At 55.1% G+C, this 13052-nt stretch overlaps 1 protein-coding gene across 10 annotated transcripts in view; it reads left to right on the top strand.

The window, feature by feature from the left end:
• Positions 1-13052, top strand: part of LOC309853896 (protein NLRC5-like) — a 94899-nt gene that overhangs the window by 66981 nt on the left and 14866 nt on the right. For all 10 annotated transcript variants that reach the window (XM_082712497.1, XM_082712498.1, XM_082712490.1 and 7 more), the window contains 10 exons: positions 35-118; positions 1001-1090; positions 3108-3176; positions 3718-3786; positions 4651-4734; positions 5169-5252; positions 7214-7303; positions 8054-8098; positions 9041-9130; positions 10017-10100. In XM_082712497.1, coding sequence (XP_082568623.1) covers positions 35-118; positions 1001-1090; positions 3108-3176; positions 3718-3786; positions 4651-4734; positions 5169-5252; positions 7214-7303; positions 8054-8098; positions 9041-9130; positions 10017-10100 — 789 coding nt within the window. The remainder of the gene's footprint in view (positions 1-34; positions 119-1000; positions 1091-3107; positions 3177-3717; positions 3787-4650; positions 4735-5168; positions 5253-7213; positions 7304-8053; positions 8099-9040; positions 9131-10016; positions 10101-13052) is intronic.

Raw genomic sequence — 13052 nt, 5'->3', positions numbered from 1 at the left:
TATGGCACAAGTCATGGGGACCCCTCTATCTCAGCCTTTCAGGAAACCAGCTGGACGATGAGGGCTGTCGACTGATGGCAGAGGCTGCCTCTCAGCTGCACATCGCCAGGAGTCTGGAGTGAGTCACCGGCGTCACTGCTGGGTTGTGGGGGGAGGGGGGAGCCCCAGAGAGAGCCCCAGCTAGACCCTGGCACCCCGGTCTGCACCTGCAGTGGCCAAAGATAGTGCTGCTCCACTGACCTGCTCTCCCCCAACACCAGCAAAGCTGGAGCAGAGTCTGCCCATGACTTGCCTTTGCCTCTGGCAGGAGCCCCTGTCTCGGTTCCAACAACTAAAACCCCCCAGCGTGTGTAGAGCGGGTTCCTCGTACTTCAATGGCTAGTGCTCTAGTTCATCCTTGCAACAGCCCTGGGGCGGGGTGGGTGTTGTACTACGCGTTGCATTAGGGTTCGGGGTGGGTGGGTTTTAGGGTGTTGAAGTGGGAAGAGGTGTGTTAGGGTGGGGCTACGGTGCCAAATTAAGGGGTGGGTTGGGGTTTGGGTGGGGTGTGTTGAGATCTTAGCATGCAGCGTGGGTCGGGTAGGGGAATGGTGAGGTTGAGTAACATGGTTTGGGATCTTGCCTTAGGAGTTCAGCCCTGACTCTGTCCCTTAGTAGCCTCAACATCATTTAATGTCTCTGGGCCTCAGTTTCTCCATTTGTAAAATGGGATGAAAATGGTGGTGATTTTTCAGACCAGGAGGCAGACCCAGAGAGGTGAAAACAGTGAGTCTGCTCTTCCCACACAAGCTGTGGAACCTTGTTCTCTGAGTGGGACAGCGAGGTCCTGAAGCTCTTGGCTCATGCACATGGCCCAGGATCCTTCAAGATACCCTGGTTAAGGACCCAGGACATCCCAAGAGTGGCAGCAAGCTACTGTGCCAGGAGGAGGGGACTGGAGCCTTCTAGGCCTGAGGACTTGAGCTGCCTGCTGACTGCCACCTCCCCCTCCTCTCCACAGCCTCAGCGACAACGGGCTCTCTGTGGATGGGGTATACTGTGTGCTGAGTGCGGTGAGCATGTGCCGGACCCTGGCAGAGCTACACATCAGGTAGGACCTCCCAGTGGACCCCAGTCACCCACTCCTCCCTCCAGCCTGGAGCTCCGGGGCTCTCCCAACATCCTCTTGAAGACCTTAGCATTCTTTCCGGGCCCAGGCCTTTGGGACCTGGAGGAGATGCTGCTGGTGCCCCACCACACCCTCTTTTCCCAGCTGCTATGAATTGGCTGCTTACAGCTTAGACCTTCTCCAGAAAACTACCTCAGGCTAATAGGAGCCACGGATAACACCTGGCCAGTTGTCCTCCCAGTTCCCCCAACCAGGAATGGCCAATGGCAGAGCCAGGGCCATCACTCCCTAGCCCCCTTGCCGCAGGTGGGACAAACCTTTGGTGCCCTTTACGCTCCAGAGCTCCCTGTGGGATCAGGCTAAGGACCTGCTCTGTTCTGCCTCCCTTAGTCCCTTCCTAGCTTCTCCTGAGAGCAGGCCCCCAGGACATCACAGACAGAAGTGATCAGGTGAGGCTCGGACCTCTACCCCATTGGGAGGCTCAGGCTCTGCTTCTAGGAAAACTGACCCGAGGCAGTGCCCAGCCTTACCTTATTTCTGTAAGTCTCCGGATTCAGTCGGGGGAGCTGAGGCCAGGTGCTATATTACTGTCAATGCAATCCCCACCCCGAGGGGCTCTAACCGAGTAGGGTGGCCCCTGCTTTAAACGCCCCTTGAAGGAGGAGAGAGACACCGATTAACCCAAAAGAGAGATGAGGGGACCTTGATTCACCGTAGGTAATGATCCAATAAAGGATCCTCACCTCGTTCCAAATGGTGCTCCGTTCATTTCTAGGGATTTACACTAAAGAAATCAACTGGGGCAAACACATTTAGATACAGGAATGTTCACCACAGTGTTGTTTATAATAGGGGACAATGAACATGCCTTAAATATGTAGCCATTGGGTAGGAGATAAGTAAACTGAGTTACCTTCAGAGAGAAAAACTCAATGAAAAATGATGATATAGGTACAGTCTTAGTCTAGAGGGATGACTGTAATATAACTTTAATTCACCATTTCTATAGTAAAGCTTCTGAAACATACTCGAAAGGTAGGGAGAATGGCAAACACTCCAGCTCCCACCAATAATTATCAACGTTTTTGTCACCCTTATTTCACCTATCCCTTGAAAAATTACGTTTTAAATAAGAATCTGTCCTTTAATCCTATTGATTAAGAAGAAAAAAAAGGAAGAGCATTCATTGCATTTTAAAAACAAAAGACTTTAAGCCCCCATTCCCAAATGTTATCCGCAGAAGAGGTGGTGGGTGATTTTTCTTGATTTTCTTCTTTCTTTTATTTGAAAGTTCTCCACATGGAAGAAGTATGAGCTCTGCAATGAGTAATGTGTATTTAGAGGCACTTGGGTGGCTCAGTCGGTTAAGCCTCTGCCTTCAGCTCAGGTCATGATCCCAGGGTCCTGGGATTAAGCCCTGCATCAGGGTCCCTGCTCAGCAGGGAGTCTGCTTCTTCTTCTCCCTTTGCCCCTCCCCCTTCTTGTGTTCTCTCTCACTGTCTCGCAAGTAAACACATAAAATCTTTAAAAAGGAAGGGAGGAAGGAAGGAAGGAAAGAAAGAAATGTGTATTTAACAGTCCGTTTACACAGTCAAGTTTAGAGATGCTCCTGCTGTACGTTACAACCCCCTGTGCACTGTCAGCACCTGTCCTGGAGCTGGCAGTGACCTCTGGCAGTGACCTCCCTGTGCTGGGTTGAGTGCCTTCACCTGAGGGTTCACACAGCAGAGGAGGGTTTCAGCCTGAGGCAGAGAAAAGGCAGAACTGAAGTTTTCTCTCAAGGGCTTTCCAGGAAACGAGGGCTGGTAAGTTTGCAAAATCTCTGTGGTAGAAAGATTCCAGGTGCCCAGAAGCTCAGGAAGTCACTGCAGAGTCAGGGGAGATGGCCTCAGCTAGAGGCCCAGGGATGGCGCCTTTGAGGTCCCTCCGGGCCGGGTTAGAAAATGACCCCAGGACCCCCCTCAGCCTCTTGTCTCCTTCCTGTCTTCTCTCTCGGCAGCCTGCTGCACAAAACTGTGGTCTTCACGTTTGCCCCAGAGCAGGAGGAGCAGAAGGGGAGCTGGGACAGGTAGGGCCCCACATCATCCGGGCCCTGTCCTGAGCCAGGCCCAGACCCTCCCCGACCTCCACCGCTGGACAGCATCACTCAGCTCACAGGGGACCGAGACAGACTCACAAAGGAGCAGGAAGCCAGCAGGCTTGGCAAGGGACGCAGCCCAAAGGAGGGGAATGTCAGAGGAACGACTGCCCCCTCCCATTTCCCTGTGACCCGGAATGGCCTCCTGGGGTGGGGGTGGGGTAGCCAGGGAGCCTTTTCCCCAGACACGAAGGCCCTCGGGCATAAACCCTAAGGATCTGCAGATCGCTTGGCCCGTAGCTCTGATTTTGGTCAGGACCTTCTGGCTCCCTCTGGCCCATGCCGTGTTAAAGCCATGTCCATGCGAGAGGCTGCGAGATCTGTCCCGGGTCACACAGCCAGGATGCCTAGAAGCCCCGGGGGGAAGCAGGGTCTCCAGGCCTCGGGTGGAGACTGAACGGTGGGTGGTAAGGCTGAGGCCGGAGACTGGCTCGGAGTGTGCTCAGCCCGGCCGTGGTCTGTGTCCCTCCAGGACTGTGCTGCCAGTCAGCCTGACGTGCCAGATGCCCTCTGAGCTGCCCCCGCGCCCCGCAGCAATCAGGTACAGAGATGGCCTTCCTCTGCTCAAAGCCCGTCACAGGCCTCCAGCCCCCAGGCCTCCCTGGAGGACACAACCTGCCTGTCCAGGAGTTGTGGCCTGGCTTCCCTGCCTCCCACCTTCCCCACCTGGGGGCCCCCCACTTGTCTTAGCTCCCCTGGCCTCCAGCAGCTGATGGGTGGTGGGGACTCTGGATGGAGAGAATGGGGACATGTGTCACCTGCTTTCCTCATCCTGGGGCTGAGTTCAGCCCCTGTAGGGCTCCTGTCCATGTTCTGGCTTCTCACTTACTCTGTGTCCATCTGAATCTCTCTGTCTGTCTGTCTCTGTTGTTCCTTATTTCTCTTGTATTTTCTGTTTCTCTGTCTTTGCTTGCTGCCCCTTCTGTCATTGTCTGTCTGTCCTCCCCTGGTGCTGTGTGTGCAGGTGTGTGTGCATGTGTGTAGGTATGCACATGTGTAGGTACCCTTGTGTACATGTGTGTAGGTGTGTGTGCATGTGTGTGTAGGTGTGTGTTTGCAGATGCATGTGTAGGTGCGTGTGTGTAGGTGCATGTGTGTGTAGGTGCATGGGTGCATGTAGGTGCACATCCCTATGTATGCCTGCATGCATAAGCACACGAGCTTGTGTGCGTGTCCGTGTGTCTGCAGCCATCTCCGCTGTCTCTCATCTCGGTGTCTCTCCATCTTGGTCTCCCTGTGTCTCTGACTGGCCCTCGGCTGCCTGTGCAGTCTTAGGTGTGTGCTGGTGAGTCTCTCTCTCTGGATGCCAGACACGTCCCTCTTCTTCCAGCCTCTCTGCCTGCATGCCTGGGGGCGGTGGCCGCTGTTGTCTCTGTTCTGAGGGGCCGCCCTTCCTCCTCTGCAGGCTGACACACTGCGGCTTGCAGGCCAAGCACCTAGAGCAGCTCTGCAGGGCGCTGAGAGGAAGCTGCCACCTTGGTCAGCTGGAGTGAGTGGTGGTGGCTGGGGGGTGGGGTGGGGGTGGGGCTCACAGGCGGCAGGTGTTTGCCTGAGTGGTTTTGTTTTGACTTTTTTAAGATTGTGATCAGCGGTGTTTCCCTGCTGCAATCAGGAACCCCTAAGGGAGTCCGGGCAGGGTTGTAGCCCTTCCCCCTAAAACATAGGTCCCGACATATGACCCCCTCTGAAGCCCCTCCCTGACCCCCAAGGGTCACCAGCCTCAGGATGGAAGTTGGGTAGGAGGGAAACTCCAGCAGACCGGGGGGGGGGGGGGGGGGGGGGGGATCTGCTGAGACCTGGCCTGGTCGCCCAGGGCCCTGTGCCAGTTTCAGGAGAAGCAGAGTGACTGAGCCACAGAGGTGGAGATGCAGAGCCGGGTGTGCCCACCCGCCCCTAACCTGCTTTCGCTGTTGCCCCTCCCAGCTTCTCAGGCAACGCTCTGGGAGACGAAGGTGTGGCCCAGCTGGCTCAGCTCCTCCCAGGGCTGGGAGCTCTGCAGTCCTTGGAGTAAGTAGCCAACTAGTCGAAGCCTCTAGGCTTGTCCTCATCCCGAGGGGGGTGGTGGTGGTGTGTGTGTGTGTGTGTGTGTCCCCGTCCATGTCCCCCCCCACTTCTGTGTCCTTCTGTGTCCAGTCTCATTCCTTCCTGGGGGTTTTGTAAAGACTGAATCAGAAAACACACGTCAATTACCCAGTCCCGTCCCTGGCACATGGGACGTGCACACAGAGTTCACTGTCCCGAGTCTCAGGAAGAGAGACTGGCCTCTGGGACTCAGGGATCCAGCTGCCGATCTAAGGTTGTACTTCTTTTTTTTTTTTTTTTAAAGATTTTTTATTTATTTATTTGACAGAGAGAGATGACAAGCAGGCAGAGGAGGCAGGCAGAGGAGGCAGGCAGAGAGGGAGAGGAGGAAGCAGGCTCCCTGCTGAGCAGAGAGCCCGATGCCGGGCTCAATCCCAGGACTGTGGGATCATGACCCGAGCCGAAGGCAGCGGCTCAACCCACTGAGCCACCCAGGCACCCCTAAGGTTGTACTTCTTGAACCTGACTTTGTGGCTCTGCACAGGCTCTCTGGGAAGCCCAGGCCACCTGGGACCATGCGAGCTTGGGTGGGAAGCATTAGCTAACGGTTAGTTAACTACCCAAATGACTGGGAGCCCTTCTGGGCCTGGGTGGCTGGGAGGGGCTGTTGCTAGGCTACAGGCTGGCTGGGGAGGATGTGTACCAGACAGGACGCCCCGGCAGGATGCCCAGTGCAGCTGAGAGCAGAGAGGGGGGAGATGTTCAGTGCAGGCGGGAAAGCCCTGGGAGGTGACCAGTAGCCTCCAGACTTTGCCTGCAACAGATCAGAGTTTCCGGATTCTAGAAGGCCCCTGTGTTTTGGGCTCCCACATATCCTTCTCCTCCTCCTAAGTTCTTCGGGGCTAAAGTGAGAGGAGAGAGCTCGCACCTGTTGGGTTCTCTGTGTGACCTTAGGCAAGTTCCATGACCTCTCTGGGCTTCAGGTTCTCAAGGGAACACCTAAAGTGGGGGGGGAGGGGGCACGTACGCTTGCGCCTATGGATGTGGTAGGGGGCTTTGGTTTTGGCTACAACTTTAGAATGGGTTCTAGCCTGAGGGCCCTGCCTTCTCAGTCTTTCTGGGGGATCTGGGAAAATGGGGTTGCCTCTGTTCCTGTTCCGGCCTGTTTGTGGGCATTGCAGGCAAATTATATGTAGATTGGTGCTTTGGGGCAAATCCCTGTGTGGCCTTCTCAGTACTGAGGAATCATCTGAGCCCCGGCCTGTGAGATCTGTGCTCCCCTACCCATGCCTGTGCCAGAGGAGGGCGGCATTTAACGGCAAATAGAAAACACCCTTGGGGCGCCTGGGTGGCTCAGTGGGTTAAGCCGCTGCCTTCGGCTCAGGTCATGATCTTAGGGTCCTGGGATCGAGTCCTGCATTGGGCTCTCTGCTCAGCGGGGAGCCTGCTTTCCTCTCTCTCTCTCTTTGCCTGCCTCTCCATCTACTTGTGATTTCTCTCTGTCAAATGAATAAATAAAGTCTTTAAAAAAAAAAAAACAAAACACCCTGACAGCTTGACAGACCCGAAAAAAGGAAAAGCTTTGTCCCTGCCTTTTGAACAGAGGCCTTGCATTTTCATTTTGCACTGGGCCCCACCTTCAGATGGGGAAACTGAGGCACAGCACCGGCCTGAAAGCACTCCCCAGATTCATGCAGACCCAGATAACCAGAGTTCTAATCCCAGCTCTGTTGCCAACATGTCTCATAACCTTGAGCAAGACCTTACCACTTTCTGGGCCTCAATTTTCCCATCTGTACAATGGGGAGTCAGAAGAGGTACCTTCTAGCCGTCTGGGCGTCATCGGGACTCAGGGACAGCCCTCCCCTGCCCTGGGCTCTGACCACAAAGAGGGTGTCTGTGAGTCTCAGGTGAGCTCCATCAACATCTGCCCTGTGATTCTCCAGCCTCAGTGAGAACGGTTTGTCCCTGGATGCGGTGTTCATGTTGACCCCGTGCTTCTCCACTCTGCCTTGGCTCCTTCACTTGGACATCAGGTCAGTGTGACTCTGGGCCCCCTCCCTGCCCCCTGACCCCATGGGCCACTGTGCTTCCTTGTCTGTCCCATTCACAATGTCGCCTCTCAGGGTCCTGCGTGGCACCAGGCCCCATGAGCATGTGGTAGGTGTCTGCTGAATGAATGAATGGACGATGAATGAAAGTAGCCTCAGGACCCTGCTGTCTCTCCAAGTTTGCCACGGGACATGATCTCCCTTACTCACGCTCTGGATCCTCCCAGGAGACGTTTATGGAAATCTGTGGCTCCCTGATGGAGGTTGGGTGCCCAAGGACTGGTCTCGGTTTCTGGAGCTGATAAGAACATAGAAGGGAGGCCTCCCAGCCAGGCAGCCTGGGGCCAAGCCATGCAGATGAGCCATGGTTTCAGTGGGGTCTGCACCTTCCCCCAACTTTCTCCTTCCAAGAACGGGAGGTATGGGCACTGACAGATCAAGTTCAAATCCAGGCTCATCACTTAACCTGCTGTGCAGCTTTGAGCAGTCACTGGGCCTCTCTGTGCCCATTTTTCTCATCCTTCAAAGGGGAGTAAGACTATGCCCTTATCTGACAGCCTTATCGTGAGCGTGAAAGGAGGTCCCGGTGGTGGTGTGCTTTGTATGTGCCTCAGTCTGTGTCGTTATGCTTAGTATGTTGTACGTTGTTGTATTTGCTGAGAGAGTGGGCCACCATCTAGGCCCTCCGTGGCCAGACCATCTGGTCTCTCTCAGACAGCTGTGTCCTCTCTGCAGCTCTGACAGCCAGCGTGTCGTCCTGAGAGGTGACAGAAGAGGCAGGTGAGGAGGGAAAGCTCCGAGGAGGGGAGGATGGGCTCCCCCTCCCTCTGGCCTCCATTTCCTACAGGAGCCCCCTACCCCAACCCCACACTGACCACTGTTGCTCTAGAGTAACCCACTCAGGTCTGGCACCCCTTCTGCAGATGAACCCCTGTGTCCATCAGTTCACAGTAATCGGCCACTTAGCTCTCTCCGGAAAGGAGGCAGGGCAGCTGGGGAGGGAGACACGATGTGTGTGTGGGGGGGGGGGGTGGTGGCAGAACAGGTGCTCGCTCAGGGCTGCTGAGTGGGAGGGAGGGCGGCCGGCCTCTGCCCCTCGGGACCTCTGCAGACTCCCGACTTCATATGAGTCACCACCCTTCACACTCTGGGTATGGCGTTCGAGAAGCCAAGAACGGTTGGTGCTCTGAAAAAGTTTCCACACCTTTGCAGTAAACAAGGCATCAGTTCTGCACAAATGTTCCCAGCTGCCCCCCAGTGGGGCTGGGCCCCCTGGTCTCTCATGGGAGGTTGGCAGGCCCAGGGGCGGCCTAACGTGGAGCTGGGGAGCCGGGCAGCTGGGCAGAGGGCCTTCCCAGCTAAGGTGTCAGGGGAGGCATTGTCAGACCAGCCGGGCTGCCCGAAGCTGGAGTGGCCCAAGGCCAGGGTGGCCTTGCGTCCTGGGCCAGGGTCTCAATTTCTGAGCACTCTCTGGGTTCTCGAAGCCTAGAAAGTGGAAGGCTGGGTATGATCAGAGGGAGGAGGGGTTCTGTCCTGGCCCCCCCTGACCTAGCCAGGTGCTGCCACCCGGGCAGGTGTAAGCTCCCAACTTTTCTCACTCTGGCATCTGTATAGGGAGGGACTTGATGGTCCCTAGGCCCCCTGCAGCCCTGACCTCTGAGTCTTGTCTTCCCATGTGTGTGTTGCAAACTTTTCTCTCAAAAATGGCCTCCCCACTTCAAGGGATCGATTGGCTGGTGGGTCCTTGCCAGACTTCCCAGCTGGAGCCCAGTCCTCGGCCTTTCATCAGCGCTGCGTCCCCAGGAGCCTCTGGTACTGTCTTTACCCACTTCTTTTTGCGGGGGGAACCATGAGACAGTGAAGAGTTGGGGCGTGAGGAGAGCCTGGGGCCTGGGGCTGGGGGAAGAGAGTTTGAGAGAAGGAAAAGAAAGGGGGCCAGTATGAGGGCTGGTGAGGAGGCTGCTGGGCCCAGTGTTCTCCCCAGAGAAAAGATTCCACACTGTTTTTCAGAAGACCTCCCAGCTCTGCCATGGCCGTGTGACCATGGCTGGGCCCCTCCCCTCTCTGGGCCTTGATTTCCTCACCTAGGAAGAGAGATGCCTCATCTGGGGCCCAAACAGGGTTATCCAGAGGAGAAGTGGGAGGAATGTCCTAGGCAGGTGGGTCAGTCTCGGCAAAGAAAGGCCCTGAAGAGGGAAAGTTTAGCTCTGGAGAGGCACGTCAGTGTGGCTGGCATACACAGGGCCCGTGGAGGCAAGAGAAGCCATGGAAAAGGCCCTTCGCTTTTAGCCTGAGAGTAATAGGGAGCCACAGGGGGGTTAAGCGCCTGAGAAGCATGGTCAGATTTGCACAGTTAAAAAATAAGCCACTGGTAAGTGGAAAAGTATTGCAGGGAGGCAGGAGCAGAATTGGAGGGTGTTAAAGTGGTCCTGGCAAGTGACAGTGGTGGCCTGGACTCTGGCAAGGGCAGTAGGGAGGCACCGGAATGGAGCAAGGGCAGCTAGGCACTAGGAGGCCTTTACCGTCACTTAGTGGTGGGGATCGGGCTGTAGGGGAGACTTGGGGTGCAGAGTGTGCCCTGCACGGGGACGATCCTACAGCCTGGAGATTGAGAAGGAGGGGTGGAGAGAGAAGGGGAGAGCCCCTGGGGCTGTACACCCTGGGCCCTCTCTGACCCCCTGCCCCTGCCCCCTTTTAGCCTCAGGCAGTGTCAGCTGGAACCCCTGAGCCTCGCCTGCCTCTGTGAGACTCTGAAGAAGTGTCCAGGGCCTCTGGAAGTCAAGTAAGTAAGGGGGAGCACAGTCCTAGAGGGCACAGTGGGGGCATCTGCCCAGTGACTTGGTTGAGAGTGTCCTGGTTAGAGACCGGGTGAGTTCTTCCTGGTCCCCAACCCTTGGAGCCCTACCCTGCCCCTCACCTACCTGTAGCAGGCTCCTCGCGTCCTGATAGGGCACCCTACCCTTCTACCAGTAGAGGCTGTGCTAGGCCCAGGGCTCCCTCTTCAGCATTTGCTCAACCCGGGGCATCTGGGAGCCCCAGTCTGCTCCCTCTACCCCTGGAGCCTCACCCGGCACCCCCCATGCCTGCCTCCGTAGCTGGAGCATGTCCCTTCTGAGGGTTTCCCCCCAGGGCCTGCCTCTCCTGGTTACCCACTCATCTAGCCCAGAACCCCCAGGGTCTGGGACCAGAGACTCGACCTGGAGTCAGGAGTCCCGGCTCAGCCAGCTTCGGGCTGGGTGACCTTGGACACATGGTTCTAACTCAGCATGCCTCTGCTCTGTCACCTGTAGAGATGGGCAGCTTTCCTTTGTCCTCCTTGTTGTCACTTTATCACAATTACCTTAGAGTAAAGAAATCCAAGACAAGCCTCCTTCCCCTAAATCAGCCCTTCTCCACATCCAGTCCATGTTGTCACTGGGCCCGTGACCAGTCCCCCCACCTCCTGCCCTGGTCTGGGCACATGATCGGCTTTTGCCTATTCAGAGCTACAGACCCCTCTGTGTTCCCCGGCTGCACTTGACATGGTTTTCCCATGATGACGGTCATTGTTCTTGCTTTCCCGCTCACATCTCTGTTGCCCTCCTGGCCCTTGCGAGCAGCTCTGTGCCTCTCTCCATGTGCGCGCACACGGGGGCCCGGAACAAAGGGGGTTTTAACATCATTATCAGACGTAGGATTTTACCGTGTCAGATCTCCGCAGCCAGCTCTTGTCTCAGGACAGTACATCATGACTTCCCTGGAATGTGCAGTCCAGGAACTTTTAAATAAGCGCTTATTTTTGAATAAGTTAAGGCTTGATTTACAGAAAAGTTGCAAAGTTAGTGCAGAGAGTTCCGCTGCCCCTAGCCCCCCGTGGTTAGTATCACCTGTCATGGTCCATTTGTTGCGACTGGGAAGCCAGCCTTGCTTGCTACATTCAGCACACTCCAGGCTTTCCGCAGATGTCCCCGGTTCTTCCTCCTAAGACCCTTTCTCTGACCCAGCATCCCGTCCAGGATCCCGCGTGGCGTTTAGGCGTCATGTTCTCAGCCTCTCTGGTCTGTGACGGTTTGTCAGTCTTTGTTTTGCATAACTTGGACAGCTTTGAGGCGTACTCAATAGAGAGTTTGCAAAATGGCCCTCCGTGTGGGTGTATCTGTTATTTTTCTGATGGGTAAACTGGGGTTCTGGGTCTGGGGGAAGAAGACCGCAGAAGTGAAGTACGCTTCTCGTCCCATCTCAGAGGCGCGTGCTGTCGACTTAGGACTGTTGATGTTGACCTTGATGACCTGCTGATGTTGACCTTGACGGCCTGGCTCAGGAAGTGTTTGTCAGGTTTCCCCACTGTGAAGTTACTTTTTAATTAAAAAAAAACCACACTTCTATTATGGACACTTTGGAGCATATATGAAAGCAGAGAGAGTAGTGGAATGGACCCTCACTTCCCATCTGCCTTCCTCAGTAATTACCATGCTGTGGCCCCAGCACACACCTGTACACACAGTATTTTGAAGCAAGTCCCAGACACCTCTTAACTTTGTCTGTAGTTATTGTAGTATATGTAGCTCAAAAGTAAGTGCCCTTTTTTGAAAGGTTTTATTTACTTATTTGAGAGAAAGTGAGATGGAGGAGAGGGAGAGGGACAAAGAACCTGAAGCAGACTCTGGGCTGAGCGCAGAGCCCAGAGTGGGGCTTGATCTCACGACCTGAGGTCATGATCTGAGCTGAAGCCAAGAGCTGGCCACTTAACTGACTGAGCCGCCCAGGCGCCCCTGTTTATTTTAGTATAACCACAAAACCATTATCAGACCTAAAATATTTGGGGGGGGGGTCTTTTGTTGCTCTCTCTCTCTCTATCTATATATATACTTTTTATTTAAATTCAAGTAATTAACATAATGTATTACTGGTTTCAGAGGCGGAGGTCAGTGATTCATCCATCTTATGCAACTCCCAGGGCTCATTACATCACGTGCCCTCCTTCATGCCCATTTATTTTTTCATATCTGTGCCTTTTAATATTAACCCTTCATAGTTTAGATGTGCCACAGGCTCCTCAGCCACACCCATCTAGAGTTCTAGATGGACGCCCAGGCCACTTCCAGCAGTGCGGGAGCCAGGGCTGTAGAAAGCGCTTTTCTGTTGTATAACTGCTAAGCATCTCCTGTATACCAGGCACCAGGCCAGGCCCTGGAGGGGGCACAAGGATACAGTTGGACGTCCCTGCCTGCTGTGGCTCCCCTTCTGCAGCTGGAGGCTTTGTGTCAGCTGCCCCCAGCAGCGCTGGGTGGTCTGAGCACAGATGGGGGTCTGAGGGCCCCCCTCCCTCAGCTGTGGCTGGAGAAAGTGGGATAATAGCATGAAAGCACTTTGCCGACTGTAGAATGCCAGGACTACATACCAGAATATTGTTATCAACATGCTTAATGCTGAACTCCAGTAACCAGATGCTGGGGAAGGAGATGGGAATCCAGCCCCCTCCCCGAATTCTACCACTGCAGGTCTGCTCTGCCTGGGCACTGCTGGCATTCCATGTGAGATGTTGTAAAATGGGTTAAGTTGCCATTATTGCCTTAAAAAAAAAGTGTCAAGCCCACACTGACTCAGCCAGAGGTCATGTTACTGTATACTGGGGGACTGGTGGGACAGGAACAGGGACAGCAAAGGGTAGAAGGGGAGAAGGCACAAGAAAGACACAGCTCAAAAGCCTCTGGGAGTGGGGAGGTTGCTCCAGACCCCTGCAGCAGCTCTATAT

This window comes from Mustela nivalis (assembly GCF_964662115.1).
Source record: "Mustela nivalis genome assembly, chromosome: 18".
NCBI classification, from domain to species: domain Eukaryota; kingdom Metazoa; phylum Chordata; class Mammalia; order Carnivora; family Mustelidae; genus Mustela; species Mustela nivalis.
The sequence above is the reverse complement of the archived record's forward strand: the minus strand, read 5'-3'. Positions and strand labels throughout refer to the sequence as shown.